This window comes from Telopea speciosissima, chromosome 6 (genome assembly GCF_018873765.1).
Source record: "Telopea speciosissima isolate NSW1024214 ecotype Mountain lineage chromosome 6, Tspe_v1, whole genome shotgun sequence".
NCBI lineage: Eukaryota > Viridiplantae > Streptophyta > Magnoliopsida > Proteales > Proteaceae > Telopea > Telopea speciosissima.
Genome location: NC_057921.1, coordinates 54,585,054 through 54,600,948, shown reverse-complemented (window position 1 = coordinate 54,600,948; position 15,895 = coordinate 54,585,054). Strand labels below are relative to the sequence as shown.

The 15,895-nt window shown below is 40.0% G+C and overlaps 1 protein-coding gene across 2 annotated transcripts in view; it reads right to left on the bottom strand.

Moving 5' to 3' along the window:
* LOC122664096 overlaps positions 1-14,654 on the bottom strand; it is a 236,003-nt gene extending 221,349 nt beyond the window's left edge. For both annotated transcript variants that reach the window (XM_043859785.1, XM_043859784.1), the window contains exons 1-4: positions 14,329-14,654; positions 10,548-10,651; positions 10,241-10,375; positions 10,095-10,145 (exon numbers count right to left, since the gene is read on the bottom strand). In XM_043859785.1, coding sequence (XP_043715720.1) covers positions 10,095-10,145; positions 10,241-10,375; positions 10,548-10,651; positions 14,329-14,425 — 387 coding nt within the window. In that variant the 5' untranslated portion in view covers positions 14,426-14,654. The remainder of the gene's footprint in view (positions 1-10,094; positions 10,146-10,240; positions 10,376-10,547; positions 10,652-14,328) is intronic.
* Between the last annotated feature and the right edge of the window lie 1,241 nt (positions 14,655-15,895).

Below are 15,895 nucleotides of genomic sequence, written 5' to 3'. Positions count from 1 at the left end.
ATATCATAGGAGTATTCAACCCAAGTTTCAGCATCATTCATGGAGTTTTTTGAAAAAATTCAGGTTTTAATCTTATAGCTCAATTTTTTCAACTATCAACCTATTCTTTTACTGGTTCCTATGTAGCTGGCTGCTTCAACTACTATTGGATCTGTTGAGTTATTTATCCTATACTTGCTGGTTCTATTGAGCTCTACTACATACCTTGCTGATTCTATTGAGTGGCTTCTATAACCATGACTGGTTGACATGTTACTACTGCCTTTATGAGGACTACTGCTGCCCTGTCTTTGAAACTGAGTATCCTACTATTGGAGATCGAATTTCTTTCATTGTTGAAGACTCGAATCTACTACCCTGGAGATCAGTTTATTTGGGATTAGAACAGTGTGTTCCATAGTTATTGGTTGCAACTACGAACCTATTCAGTTGTGTGAAGTTTTCTCTACTGAATCAAATCCAGCTTACTTTGGGAGCTTGATCCTAGCATTGATTACTAATTCAGATCTAATCCAAGTTTTTGTTGAAACTTATTACATCAATTCTGCCCGGATATCTTCATCAGTTCTAATCAGCATATGGGAGTTTATAAATTGGAGTTTTGCAGACTTGTTCTTCCTTGTTTGAAGATTGATCAAGCCTTAAAGATTGGAGTCTTTCCTTGCTTCAAATCAGATCTGTTTACTTATCAGATTTGACTATTGGAGTTTGGTGTCTCTCCCCTGCAAGAGTTTCCATCTAAGGAGTTTGTTTGATCGTTTGAAGCTGGTTGACAATTTATATGTTGCAATGTTTTTCTCCAAATCCCACTGCTTTTTTTCACTTCACCACCTCCCATACCATACCTTTGGCATATACCCATAACCACTTTAGAAGTTTATGGTATTCTCTAAATTGCCATTTCTTTCTTTTCCATTACCCTCAGCACCTTTTGGAATATTCTGGAATATTATATATTTGCACTATTTCTTACATCATCTCCGTTATCTGTCCACGTGTACACGTGAGGGGGGAATTATGTACAGTACACCTACAACCATTGCAAAAAGCAGAACATACAGGAATATTGGTGCAAAATATAGAAGATCAGTCTTCTCCACCATTACCATTGGGTATCCTTCATTATTGGGTTGAGTTTGCCGTAAGGGGGAGATGAAGAGTATTGAAGATGTTTGGTTATTGCCTGCTTATTTGAGGATTTACAGTGCCTTTACAGTGCCTATATGAGGATCAACAGTTGGGTTGATCATTTTTTTTTGGGTGAATAAAAAATATATTACCAAAAGAGAGAAGAAGAAGAAGAAGAGCCCCGAAGGGAGAGGGGGAAAAGAAAAAAGAAGAAAAACCACCAGCCAAAGCAATGGCTAAGGGGCAGTAGCAGCAAAAGAAACATTTGAGAGCCCCCAGGAATCAACAATAAGCCTGTTCCTTGGGGAGTCTGTACAAAAGGAGGGAGGAGCTATCGCTAATTTTGTTTTGATTTCAAAGGAGATGGAATCCCAAATCATACGGTAAGATCAAGATTTGGAGGTCCATTTCCTAATATTGTGCTCCATCCAAATATGATTAATGGCTGCACAAAAAGCCATCTTGCCCACCGAGTCACAAATAGAGGAGCCCGCAAAAGTCATGTCGATCCAAATCCACTCTCTAGCAAAGGGCAGAATTCTTCTTCGCGCAGGCCAACATTTCTTGAGGATGCCTTTCCAAATTGCAGCAGCCAAAGGGCATTCAAAGAAGAGATGATTGAGGTCTTCATCACTGTTCCAGCATAGGCAGCAAGCGGAAGGAGCAGAGATATGGCGGCTGCGGAGAAAATCCTGCGTGGGAAGGCATTTGGTGAAGACTCGCCTGGCTGTGAAGCAGTGCCTAGGGATGTGATGCTTGAACCAAAGAAGCTTCCTCCAAGGAACCTTGGAGCCGTTTATACGGATGAGATTCCAAGCTGCTTTGGAGGAGAAAGGGCTGCCATTGGACCAAGTGACAAGGTCTCCTCTGGCCATCGGCCTTTCTTGTAATGGAGTGGAGATCAGTCCAAACAAGATCAAGAGAGGTGGAGGGGATGGGTGGAGCCCAGCCGTTGTGATCCATGATTTCAGCAACCAGAGAGAGCCTATGAAAGCCCGAGGCATAAATAGATCTAGGAGTAACCAAGGGCAGCAAGATTCCTTTTGGATGCTAGTGATCCAACCAAAGGTAGGAGGAGAGCCCATCTCCAATCTGAGTGCGAATAGCCTAGAGAGCAACGGACCTACGATCAAGGATATTGCGCCAGACCCATGAGGCATCCGAAGAGGTAGAGACAATCTAAAGAGAATCATTCCGAAGAAGGCCTGAATACACCCAGTCAACCCATATGCTTTTCTTCTTTGAGACAATCTTCCAGATAAGCTAGATAATACCCGCGGAATTGATATCTTTGATTCTCCTGATGCCTAACCCACCATCCTCCTTGGGGAGGCAAACAGCAGCCCAACTGAGAGGGCGAAGAAATCTCGAGGAATCATTACCCTTCCAGAGGAACGAGGCTAGGAGAGATTCCAGAGATTTGATGGTAGAATGGAGCAAACCATACACATCAGACCAATATATGTACGAAGCCTCCAAGACTGATCTTATAAGAACCAATCTGCCTGCATAGGATAGGAGCTTGCCTTTCCACAGTTGGAGCCTTTTTCTGATAAGGTCCAGCATTGGAGTGCAATGGTGAGCAGAGAGCCTTGCAGGGATCAAGGGAAGGCCCAAATACTTGACGGGAAGCTTGCCCTCAGGAAACCCAGACTTATCAAGGAAAGCCCTTTTGTCATGCTCAGAAACTCCAGCAAAGAAGAGCAAAGACTTGGAGGGGTTGATGCGAAGGCTTGAGAGGTCTCTGAAGAGCTAGAGACAGGAAATAATAGTATCAAGCGAGCCCAAAGCAGCCTTGGAGAAGATCATCAAATCATCAGCAAAAGCTAGGTGAGTAAGCTTGAGAGCTTTACACTTGGGCATGGGAGAGATGAGATGCAGATCAATACTAATCTGAATTTTCCTGGAGAGAACTTCCATTGTCAAGGTGAATAAGTAAGGAGAGAGAGGGCACCCTTGCCTAATCCCCACAATAGCACCAAAGAAGCCAGCCGGGCTGCCATTGACAAGAATAGAGAACTTAAGAGAAGAGATGTAGTAGTTGATCCAGTTAACAAAGGGCATAGGGAACCCCATTTTGCTCATGACTTGGGCAATGAAATCCCACCTCAAGGAATCAAAGGCCTTGTGGATGTCTATCTTGAGCAAAATAGCAAGAGCATGGCTTTTCCTATCAAATCCTCTGACTATGTCATTGCAAAGAAGAATATTATCAGAAATGTTTCTCCCCGGAATAAAGGCCGATTGGTTGTTGCTCACCACCAAGTCAACCACACTCTTGAGCCTTCTAGCCAGGATCGTTGCAATGAACTTGTAAAGAAGGTTGCGGAGTGCAATAGGCCTGAAATCATTCATAGCTGAGGCACCTTCCTTTTTGGGAATGAGACAAAGGAACGTATGATTGACACCTTTGATCTGACTGGGATTGAAGAAGAAGCTCTCAATGGCAGAGATGAGATCCTGCGTGATGATGTCCCTAGTAGCTAAGAAGAAACCCATGCTAAAGTCATCCGGCCCTGGAGCTCCATTCACCTTAAGGGAATGAATAGCAGCCACAATCTCTTCTTCTTTAGGAATGGAACACAGAGATTCATGATAATCCGGAGAAATGAACTTGTTGAGCAGAGGGCTAGGGAGGCAATCAGCAGCTCCTTGAGGACACCCAAAAATAGAATCAAAATGCTGAACTGCCAAATCTTTGATCTCCTGCACAGTGGAACCATCCGGGCGAGAGAGCTGAGTGATGGAGTTAGCATTCACTCTAGCTTTCACAGAGCGTTGGGTTGATCATTACTACTGCCTGATTCATTTGTTTCCGCTACTTGCTGCCCTAGTTACTTATCTTCAAGATTATCAGTCAGAGATTCATTACTGGACAGCTGTAGAAGATTGGTGAAAGCTACCTCTTTTGCTGATCAAGTCTGCCCAGGTTTTGAAGATCTGTTTTTTCAAGTTCTTGAAGGTTTATTTGGGAGTTGCATTCATCTGTCAAGCTGGATTCTGCTGCAACTTAGTATCTTCCCATTTTGTTCAAGTTGGCATTAGTACCTTATCTGCGCTAACTTAAGGGGGAGTGTTAGCATTATTATGGAGTTACTTTTTTTTATTAGTTCAAGCTGGATTTTCTTTCTTCTCTTATTTGTATAATCCAATTTGAGGGAGAGTGTTGGAATATGTAATCCAGAATACCGTGGGGGTATTCTGGTCCTTTTGGGGGTAGTTTAATTCTTATGTTATTAGGTATTTACTGCTGCTCTTATAGAGTCAGTTAGTTAGGGGTATTACTGTCTATTCCAGTCCCTTTGTAATATTCCTCTTTATTATAAATAGAGGGGCTTGCCTATCAATGAAACTAAGCTATTTCATTCTCTCATTCTCTCTTTCTAACGCACGATTCTTCCAACATCTCTCCTTGTTCTCTTGCTTCCTTAACTTCCAACTTGGTATCAGAGTCTACTTTGTTGGTTTGAGAGTCGAGTTATCTTCTTGTTCCCTTTCTTTCCTCTCTTTGGAACCCTAGGTTACAAAGGGGTTCCAAGGAAGGAACTATTATATGAAATGTTTGAAGATACGTTACATGGAACATGAATGAATACCATGGAGCAACCAAAAGAGGGTTTTATTTGAAGAAATAGGGCTTTGAGCTCAAATCATGCAAACCCAGCTAGGCAGCAAGTTACCGCTAGCCCTCTGGGTAATTTCTCATTCTCTTTCTCATCCAGTCTGTATTGGAGCTGGAATCTAGTCTATTTGGATCGCCCAAGGGTGTGTTTGAACCCTCCTATAGTCTCGTTTCATGTTCCTAAGTGTTGCAGCTCCACAACTCTACTCTCTCTTGGATTATGTGGTACTGCCAGCCTTTGTTTCAGTCATTTTTTTTATTATTAAGGTGGTCTGTGACACCTCCAGTTGTTTGGTTTTAGTGAGTTATGTTGTTTGAGCCTCTCATGTTGTTGTATGATGTCCTCATACCTTGAAGATTGTGGTGGAGTTGACTTTTATTGAATTACTTGCCTGATTTGCATGCTGGAATTTCTTTTTCGAAGTGGAACTGTGTATTTTGGGACTCTGATCTCCCCATTTGATTTGGATATTGTTTTTTCAACGTGGGGCTGCTTGGTGTTAGTGAGGAATGTTGGTTGAGCTTCTCTAGTGGTTGTGTGATGAAACTATACTTTCAAGAATGTCGCATTGTTAAATCTCTTTGAGCCGTGTGCCTTGTGAAATGGCCTATGTTCACCAGTGTTTGAAAACCTTTTTTTGGGTTGAGAATATACTCCCCGTTTGCCTTTGGGCATTATCCCCATTTTGTAAGTGTGTTTATTCAACCTGTCTAGATCAGTGAATCGACAGAGGTTGTTTGGAGAAGTATTACCTGAGAAGCCCTGTCTCTGGTTGAGTAGAGTGCGTACTCCCCCATTGGATTTGGGTATCATCCCCATTTTTCGTGTATTCCTACATTATGTCAGCTATTGGAGGAAGAGACCAGGTTCCACCCCAAAGAAATGACAGGGATAGGTTCAGCTGTACCCATTGTGGGAAATCTGGACACGAGAGAGAGATGTTGGATACTTTATGGCTGTTCCCCTGGTATGCCAGGCAACAGGAGAGGGGGAGCCAGAGCTTGCACCTTGATGACTGAGGTTGCACCTATGGGATCTCCATATGGACTACAGACAGACACTGGTGCCCCCATGCAGGATGATATTGCAGCATTTCGCAAGGTTTTGTCATATATGGACAGCTCTACTTCTACACCTACAGTGTCAGATTCTTCAGCTTCCACTCTACAAGCCTCTAAATCAGGCCCTTCCACTACCTTTAAATGGGTCATTGACTCTGGAGCCACTGACCATATGACCTGCATATCTCATTGTTATGACTCCTATTCTATCTGTTCTGGTAAAGAAAAGGTTAAGAGTTGTTGCTGGTTCCCTTTCCTCCATTTCTGGTAAAGGTAGTGTCTGTGTCACTTCTTCTATCCCCCCTTGATTATGTTCTTCATGTTCCTCAATTTAATATTAATTTCTTATTAGTGAGCCACCTAACCAAATCCTTGAATTGTTGTGTTACATTTTTTCCATCTCATTGTGTTTTTCAGGATTTTGTGACAAAGAGGATTATTGGCAGAGTACATGAGGAAAAGGGATTCTACCTTCTTGATCCAGGAACATCCCCCCTACCTACTGCTCAGTCCTACACATGTGGACGTAGTGACGATAGTACTGTTGACTCCATGATGTTGTGGCATCAATGTTTGGGTCACCCTTCCTTTAGTATTATGAGACAAAAAATACCACATTTGTTTTTTTCCATTCCTTCTTCCCATGTATTTCAGTGTGAATCATGTCTATTTGCTAAACATCGTCGTTCTTCTTATCCTTACAATGGCAATAGATCCACTGTTCCTTTTCATATTGTCCATATTGATGTTTGGGGACCCTCTCCTACTACCTCTTTACTTGACTATTGCTACTTTGTTTCTTTTGTTGATGACTATTCCCGCACTACTTAGATTGTTCTGATGAAACATAAGAGTGATGTTTGTGATGCCTTTAAGAATTTTTATCAGATGATTCATACTCAATTTGACACTCAAATCAAAATTGTTCGTTCTGATAAAGGGGGGGAGTACATATTTGGTGGCCTCCAAACCTTCTTTACTGACAATCGCATTATCCATCAGCTAGAATGTGTTGACACACCCCAACAAAATGGGGTAGTTGAGAAGAAAAATCGCCACTTATTGAAGGTCAATCGGAGTCTTCTCTTTGGCATGCATATTCCTAAGACTTTTTGGTCCGATGCTCTTCTTACTACTTCCTTTCTCATCAACTGCATGCCTACAAAACTTAGTGGTTCCAAATCTCCTCTAGAAACCTTGTCTCCTCAAGCTTCTGCTTTCTCTCTTCCTTCCAAGGTCTTTGAATGTGTTTGTTATGTTCATGTTAACAAATCCACTCAAACTAAACTTGACCCCAAGGCTCTCAAATGCCCTTTTTCTTGGGTATTCTTATAATACCAAAGGCTACGAGTGTTATCATCCTTCCTCCCGTCGGAGTCTCCCCTCCAAAGATGTCACCTTCCTTAAATCCGTACCCTTCTTTTCTCCTCACCAGCACCCTCTTCAAGGGGAGAATTGTTGGAGTAAAAAGGTTGTTGATGATATTCCCTTTCTTTCTTCCCTACCTATTTCCTTTTATGCTTGACATTGGGAAACATAAAGAAGTTGATGTTGTTGTCATTAATACTCATTCAGGTGTTGATGTTGGCAATGAAAATGAGGTTGTTGTGGACAAAAGAGGTGTTACTGCTAGCAATGAAAATGAGGTTATTGTGTATAAAAGAGGTGAATGCTTGAAGGGAAAGGGAAAGAAGACCTGCCAAGAGTCCTCTTTAGATCCACATCCTGAGCTCCACCAACCTCAGTCACCTAATATCCCTTCTCTTCCTTCTGATTTAGGCCTTCCAATGGCTATTAGAAAGGGCAAGAGAGTCTACACCAATCCTATTGCCCAGTTTGTTTTTTATGATGCTCTCTCTCCTACAGGTCTTGCTTTCACTGTTGCTCCCTGTTCTGTTTCCATTCCCAAGAATCTCACTGAAGCTATGTCCGACTTAAAGTGGAAGCAAGCCATGTCTGCGGAAATGATGGCCCTTGAGAAGAATGGTACTTAGATATTGGTAGATCTTCCCAGGGGGAGAGTCCCAGTCGGATGCAGGTGGATTTATAAAATCAAGTATAGGTCTGATGGTGCAGTTAAGAGGTACAAGGCATGGTTGGTGGCCAAAGGATATAGTCAAATGTATGGGATTGACTATCAGGAGACATTTGCTCCTGTAGCTAAGCATAATTCTATTCGGGTTCTCTTATCATTGGCAGCCAATAGAGATTGGCCACTATTCCAGTTGGATGTGAAGAATGCTTTCCTCCACGGTGACTTAGAGGAGGAAGTATACATGCAGCCCCCTCCTAGCTTCAACTTCCCTTCAGCTAAAGGCAAGGTGTGTCTCCTCAAGAAGGCTTTATATGGTCTCAAACAATCTCCAAAAGCATGGTTTGAGAGATTCATACAGGCTATTCTGAAGAATGGGTACTCCCAGAATCAAGCTGACCATACCTTATTTACCCGGAGTGGTAATGGTAACATCATAGCCCTTATTGTCTATGTTGATGACATTATTGTGACCGAAAATGACAGTGTTGAGATAGCTAGGCTGAAGTCCTACTTGGCTCAACAGTTTGAGATTAAAGATTTGGGACCCTTAAATTACTTTTTGGGAATTGAAGTGTCAAGGTCCAAGAAAGGCAAAAACATATGCAAAGCAAGTTTGTTCTTGATTTGTTAAAAGAGACAGGAATGTTAGGCTGCAAACCAACAAGTTCTCCTATTAAGCAGAATCACAAATTAGGAGAAGATTGTGGTCCCTCTCTTGTTGATGTAGGGAAGTACCCGAGACTAGTGAGGAAACTCATCTACATGTCTATGACTCACCCATATATTTCTTATGCAGTGGGAGTTGTGAATCAATTTATTCATACCCCCAAAAGTAGGCACTTGGATGTTGCATACCGCATCCTTAGATACTTGACGTCCTCCCCAGGGAAAGGACTATTGTATGCCATACATGATCACCTGAGTATAGAGGGCTTTACAGATGTTGATTGGGCTAGATCCCTCTCAGACAGAGGATCTACTTCTGGTTATTGCACATTTGTAGGTGGTAATTTGGTTACATGGAGAAGCAAGAAACAACCTGTTGTAGCTAGATCCAGTGTAGAGGCAGAATTTAAGGCAATGGCATATGGAGTTTGTGAACTCATATGGCTGAAGCAATTGGTTCAAGAATTGGGATTTGATACTAATGAACCTATGCGGCTCTATTGCTATAACAAGGCAGCTATAAGCATTGCTCACAATCTGGTGCAACACGACAGAACAAAGCACATCGAAGTAGACCGGCACTTCATCAAGGAGAAATAAGACTCTGGCTGCCTTTGCACCCCTTTTATGAAGACTGGTGATCAATTGGCGGGCATCTTTACCAAAGGGCTTTCTTCTCTTCAGTTTGGTACCCTATTATGCAAGCTGGGAATGCATGATATTTATTCTCCAGCTTGAGGGGGAGTGTTAGAGTTTATATGTTGCAAGGGTACTTTAGAAAGTAGTTAGTTAACTAGTTTTCTTATATTGTAATTTTCTGTTTTTTTCCTTTTTACCTTCCTATGGAGGTGTATGTAATTTCTTCTATCTCATTAGTAAAGTAATATAGGTGTGGTGGAGAGACTATGCTCCGTTTTTTTCCTTTTTACTTTCCTAGGGTGGTGTATGCAATTTATTCTATCTCATTAGTAAAGTAATATAGGTGTGGTGGAGACTATACTCCAACACAACATCTTATCTTCATTTCTCCTCTTCTTTTTCTTCTTCTTCCACCTTCATTTCTCTCCTTGTTCTCTTGCTTCCTTAACTTCCAACTCCCTTGTCCTTTTACCTCCTTAAGGCAACATATCATTCTAAGTGTTGCAATTGTTGGTCCTCTTTGAACATGCCAAACCATCTTACTCCACCTTCCCTCATCTTGCCACCTACTGATGCAACTTCTAAGTCTGCCAACAAATACTAATTTCTAGTTCAACCCCTCCCAGTCTTTCCACTCATCCATCTCAACACAGCAATATTTGCAACACTTGTTTTATTTATATGTTTTTCATTGCTGCCCAGAAATCAGTATATCGCAGCCCACGATGAAGAAAATCAAATCCCAGTGCTGCCTTGATGAATATTTTCATTGAGATAACAAATTTTAAAATTTCTAGTGCAAGACTTTACTTCACAATAAAGGTAAACACCTAAACATTGAAACACACTATGCCCAGTTTTACACAATGTAGAATTTCTAAAGACCAAAAAGTACTTGTACTTCAAAATGTTGAAATCCAAAGGATTGAGGCCAAATCATACCTCTGGTGATTGTAGTTGCTGCGTAGTTTCCAACAGCCTCATCTCCATTTCCTATCACAAGGATACATAATAATACCAATCATTCATTTAAACAGCAGTCATTGAACATAACAAATCAGTGCAAACAAAGTGTGTCAATGTCTTACCAGTACTCTGCTCTTCTTAGCTTCTTGGACAGCATCCTCACTACATCCTTCAACCTCGGTTGCAGGTTCAGCTATTATGAAAATACGGTCCAGGTAAATTAACACCGGTTCCTGACCCAGCCTGCTCCATGGAACCTGAGGATGGCAGAAATATCAAGAAAACGCTAACAGTTTGAGAAAAATGCTAACAAAGTGAGACCATATGTGAAACATAAAATTAATGGCCCCAGTTATCACATATAACCTTTAGTTATTTGTCAAAAATATCAAATTTTGGAAACGAGAAGCCTAACTCAGAATCTCAAACCTTGAGCCTCACTGAACCAAGGAAGCCTGCCTTGACTTTCACAGGCAACTTCAATGCATTAAGTGCCTCCGGCTTCAATTGCATATTTTTCAGCTCTACATCACCTGCACCACCATTTTCGGTAAAAGGAAAAAAAAACACTACAAAATCATCAACAGTTAATAGGACAATTCAGCACTGACAACTAAAACTTTAAAACTTTAACTAAAACCCAAAGTGCTACATTGGCATTCATGATAAATGCATAAAAAAGAAATATGTCACTGTTATATTCATCAGGCGTTCCTCACTATCCTCCCTAATTATTTTCTCTCCTTGATTAAGATGTCAATCCTCATTTCAAGAAGATTAGGGGCTCCAAAGACTTTGTGGAAAGCAAGAAGAAGGATATAAGGATTTCAGTTTATAAAGCGAAAATGGGTGTATAGGCATAAACATGTTTTGCTCAAGGAAATCAAGGATTATGATTCAATATTTTAATTTGTAAAGCAACAGCACTTACACCCCCCCCCCCGGGGTCTCAGAATGTTCAATATTAGAGAGGATTACAATCTTGAAGTGTAGAAGTATCTTTACAATGAATAGAAAAGGTATATATTTTAGTCCTTGATTTGTATCGTGAGGAGAAACAACTCTACCTTCTTGAACCTCGCAAACTTGTTTTGCCCACAGCTCAGTCCTATGTGTGTGGCCGGAGTGACAGCAATACTATGGATTCTGTGATGCTTTGGCATCAATGTTTAGGCCACCCTTGTTTTGTTGATATGAAAAAACAATTATCATACTTGGTTTCCTCTTTCCTCCTTCCCATGTTTTTCAGTGTCAACCATGTATTTTTGCTAAACATTGCCGCTCTTCTCATGTTTTTCAATGTGAACCATGTATTTTTGCTAAACATTGCCACTCTTCTTATCCCTATCATGGTAATAGATCCACTATTCCTTTTCACATTGTGCATTCTGATGTTTGGGGACTAGCTCCCACTACTTCTTTGCTTGGTTATCGTTATTTTGTTTGTCGATGACCATTCTCGGTCCACTTTGATTTTTTGATGAAACAAAAGAATGATGTCTGCGATGCATTCAAAAAATTTTATCAAATGATTTGTACTCAATTTGATACTAGAATTAAAATTGTTCGTTCTGATATAGGGGTGGACTCCAAAACCTTTTTACTGACAATGGCATGACTTTACTTGTGCTAACACACCCCAAAAGAGTGGGGTAGCTAAGAGGAAAAATCGTCATTTGTTGGAAGTCACTAAGAATCTACTATTTGGCATACATGTCCCTAAGACTTTTTTGTCCGATACCCTTCCTGTTGCTGCCTTTTTAATCAACCACATGCCTACTAAACTTTTTGGCTCCAAATCCCCCATGGAAATCTTGTCTCCTCAAGTTTCTGCTTTCTCTCTTTCCCCCAAGGTGTTTGGGTGTGTCTACTATGTCCATGTTAATAAACTCAAATTCTAACACTTGCTGTCAAAACCAGACGAAATGGATTAAAATAGTGACCCATTTCATTTGAAATGTGGCTTTTATATAAGCCATTGTAGCGTTTCAGTCAGTATGAAACCGAAACCTGAAAGTATCAGTTGAAACATTGCATACCTGCAGTCACAGGCCAAAATAATTCCCAAGATTTCAGTCGAAACCACCAAAATCTCGAACTGTGCCACCAACCCAGTTTTTTTGGGACTATAGTTATTTCATCATTCCTGGCACAATTGCTCGCTACAGCTGTACCAGACAGCTGATTTCTCCTTTTAAGAGTTTTGCCATCCAGCATAACTACCCACTTAGCAGCATCAGTTGACCATTAAGAGAATTCCATTCTCTCTTCGCTGCACCATCTATTGGACCCTAACAATACTTATAATCATTGATTTGAAGCTCAGTTAAATTTTTCCCTATCTAGTCTCTTTTCTTGGATTTTCTATTAGTTCCTACATGCAGACCCCCAAAAAGAAATTATCCTCTTTTTTTGCTTTATCCTCTTCCTTCTACTTATCCACATCTGAATCCTATTCCAAGAAGAACTTGCACAGGGAATCCCATTTTCTACACCAATGGGTGAGTTACCAGGTAAGTTTGTCTTATTGAAAATAGTATCTGGCTTATAATTTGCCCTACATCAGTGTGGTAACAGAACAAAGGATCCTACATGTTTTTCAACAATGTGTATTCACTTGCATAGTGTTAACACCAGAATGCCACCAAATGATAACTAGCCTCATCAAATGACCATAAATATGCCTATCTGCTGCCCACGAGCACAGACTACATGGATGCTCGTATTTGGTGACATGCACAAAACTTTTTATGAACGACATCAAAAGCTTGAATTTGAAGAACAATATCAATCGAAAAAGATCTTGGAAAGAAAAAAGGAACAATAAATAAGATCTTGGGAGGAAATCAGGTCAATTATCTCTGAATTTCTTGAGAAAATCTCCAATATTTCTCTTTGGGGGTGGAAAAGGAATAAGGGGTGGGGGAGGAATAAAATATATTGACTCATTAAGTCATTGTTTACCAATTAAAAATTATTTCAAATAAGTTTTTCATTCCTTGAAAAGAAAATGTATTAATTCAAATTCAAACATTTTAAAAGAGGGATGCACATCTCAATGATGAAACAAGCAAACAAACAAACATCGAACATAACAAAAATTTCCTCGAACCAACCAGAGGGGGGAAAGGTATTTTTTTTTTTTAAAAAAAAAACTCTTAAACTGTAACCAAAAAGACACTCTAAACTGGAGGACTCATCATGGGATGAGACATGGGATTATTTTTATGATCATTTTTTTTTATTATTCCTTTGTGTTATATCTCTTTAAAACATGTAATTGAAGCAGATATGCATTGGGTAATTGATGTAAGTTTCTCTTATTGAAAGTAGACCTGTTAGCTTCCCAATTTGTTCACCATCAAACTTCCAGTGGCAAAATATAACATTCATCTGATAAGTTTGAGCACATAGTTCAGAGACTAGTAAATGAAAAAAATTTACCTCACTCTTATTCACCCAGAAAGGATCCTCTTTTTAGTCTTTTTTATTCGATTAATTTTATCCAATGGTTTAGGGAGATACAATTGAAACGCTGACACCAGATCCTTCTTAGATATTTATGACTATCTATGAACTTTTCCATGATTCAATACCAATTTGATACTAGACGTCGAAGGTTAATCTGTTCTAGTTCTGACATGGTCATTTGCACTGCGGAACAGTCCGACATACCCAGCAAATAATTAAAATTCAAAACAAGTCAAAATAATGAATAGAAGTAAGCAACCCTTGAGCCCTACCTCAGAAAATTGCAACGACAAACAAACATGATATAAATCAATGGACACATAATAACTAAGTACTACCTTCCTCTACATTGATTCCATTCACCAAATTCATAGACTACTCGATTTCACAAACTACTTGTACTATCGATGTCAAAACCGAAGTCACCACGACTAGTCAAGTACACTGATTCCTACAGTATGCAACCTTCACATTTTGGGAATTGAATAGCTTGACAAACTAATCGGTTGTAGACTAAAATACCAGCACGATTCGAAATTTCATCGACTACTCTTCTACACATTCTAAAACTCACTTATCAATTGCAACTTGCAAGGAGAATTTCGAAGTTTTTGGTTGAAAGATAATGACCGAATTCAGAAATTTTTTAGTTGATAAAAAGCGAGAGAAACAGAGTATGGATTGAGGAAATGAGAGAAAATGAGAAGAAAAAAAAATAGTGAAATGGAGTTGATCGAACCTTTCCAAATACTAATTTTGAAAGCTTCTTTGTTGAGACCTCTAACGTAGTTCCCGAGATACTTCTGCAACAAGAAAGCGACCTGATCCTCCAACATCTTTTCTTAGGGTAGTGAATTGACCACAATTCGACTTCTGAGTAATTCAAGAAGAAGAAGAAGAAGAAGAAGAAGAGAGGGAGAGGAGAAGAGAAATCAGGTTTGTCGGTTCCAAGGAACCACAGAGGGAAAGAATATGAGTTTAAGTTCGCGGTGGGAACGCCACGTCCCCAGCCGCCACTCGCCACGTCTTCATTTCAGTAATCTTCAGCGCTTGGGAACTCACTGGTCGTTTGTCGTTTTTCGCTTTAGAATTCACGTTTAAGTGCCACTTGCGGTTGTCCTTCTCGTTTAGGAAAGGGAATATATCCGTTCTCCAAGCCTTTTTTTTTTTTTTTTAATGAATAAAGTGATAAAACAATGGAGAAATCCATCAATATATGGTTCGGATAAAGGTTATAATGAGCCGATTCATATCGAAATCAACGAATCTCTATTTCTCCTTTTTTTTTTATTTGCCCATTTTCTTATTGATTTCAATATCTTTGACCTATGATAGAATTAAATTTGACTTCTACTAATTTTAAATTAAATTAAATTAAATTTGACTCAAACTTGAGACTTGGGGTGTCACATGGCAAACAATGTTTTTGGTATTAAATTGGAAAATTAACGCCCCCAGCACTAGGGGCGCTGCTGTGCACATCATGCGGCATAGTAGCGCCCATGTGTGCATAGTGGGTCCCACCATGCACACATGGGTGTTGCTACGCCGCACGATGAGCACAGTAGCTCCCCCAGTATTGGGGGTGATAAAAATCCTATTAAATTAGGGCAAAAGTTCCCTACGATGCCAGAGAGGGAAACCAAACCAATAAGAGGGTGGGAGATGGATTTGTTCAGTAAAGGTTCACATTTTGTGTGAGTGAGAGTTAGTGTGAGCCCCACAACTCATTGTATAAGAAGGTGTAAGAAAGGATCTCCACTCAACATTTTGAGGATTTATTTCCCTTCATATTAATCCAATCTTGACAAAGATGTTATTGTGAGTTGTTTAATCAATTTGCTTTCACATTTTTCTCAAAGGGTCATTCTATAAGTCACTATAGAGAGTGAAATTGTAAGTGATAAGGATAAGAATTCATCTCCAATGGCTGTAGTTGATAAAGATAGAAATCTATCTCCAACAGAACCCAATATTTTATCTACTTGTGATATCAGCTCATGTGATAACAATGCCACCACAGCCATTGTATCTACTCCAACACCAGCGTACAAAGCCACTGTAGTAATTGAGTTAAACTCAAACTCCTCCAAGCTCAAGGGAAGTGACCAGATTCAGTCACGCACATCAGGCTGTAAATCCTATTGTACTTATCCATCAAATTGGAAGAATCCCTGTAACTTCAAAACACCTATCTCTAAACATCTATATAAAGAGATAATAGGTGAAGGCTGAAACAGTATGAAAAATACAAGTTGTGTGGACGTAGGTTTCCAATGAAACCGAACCACGTTAAAACGTTCTCT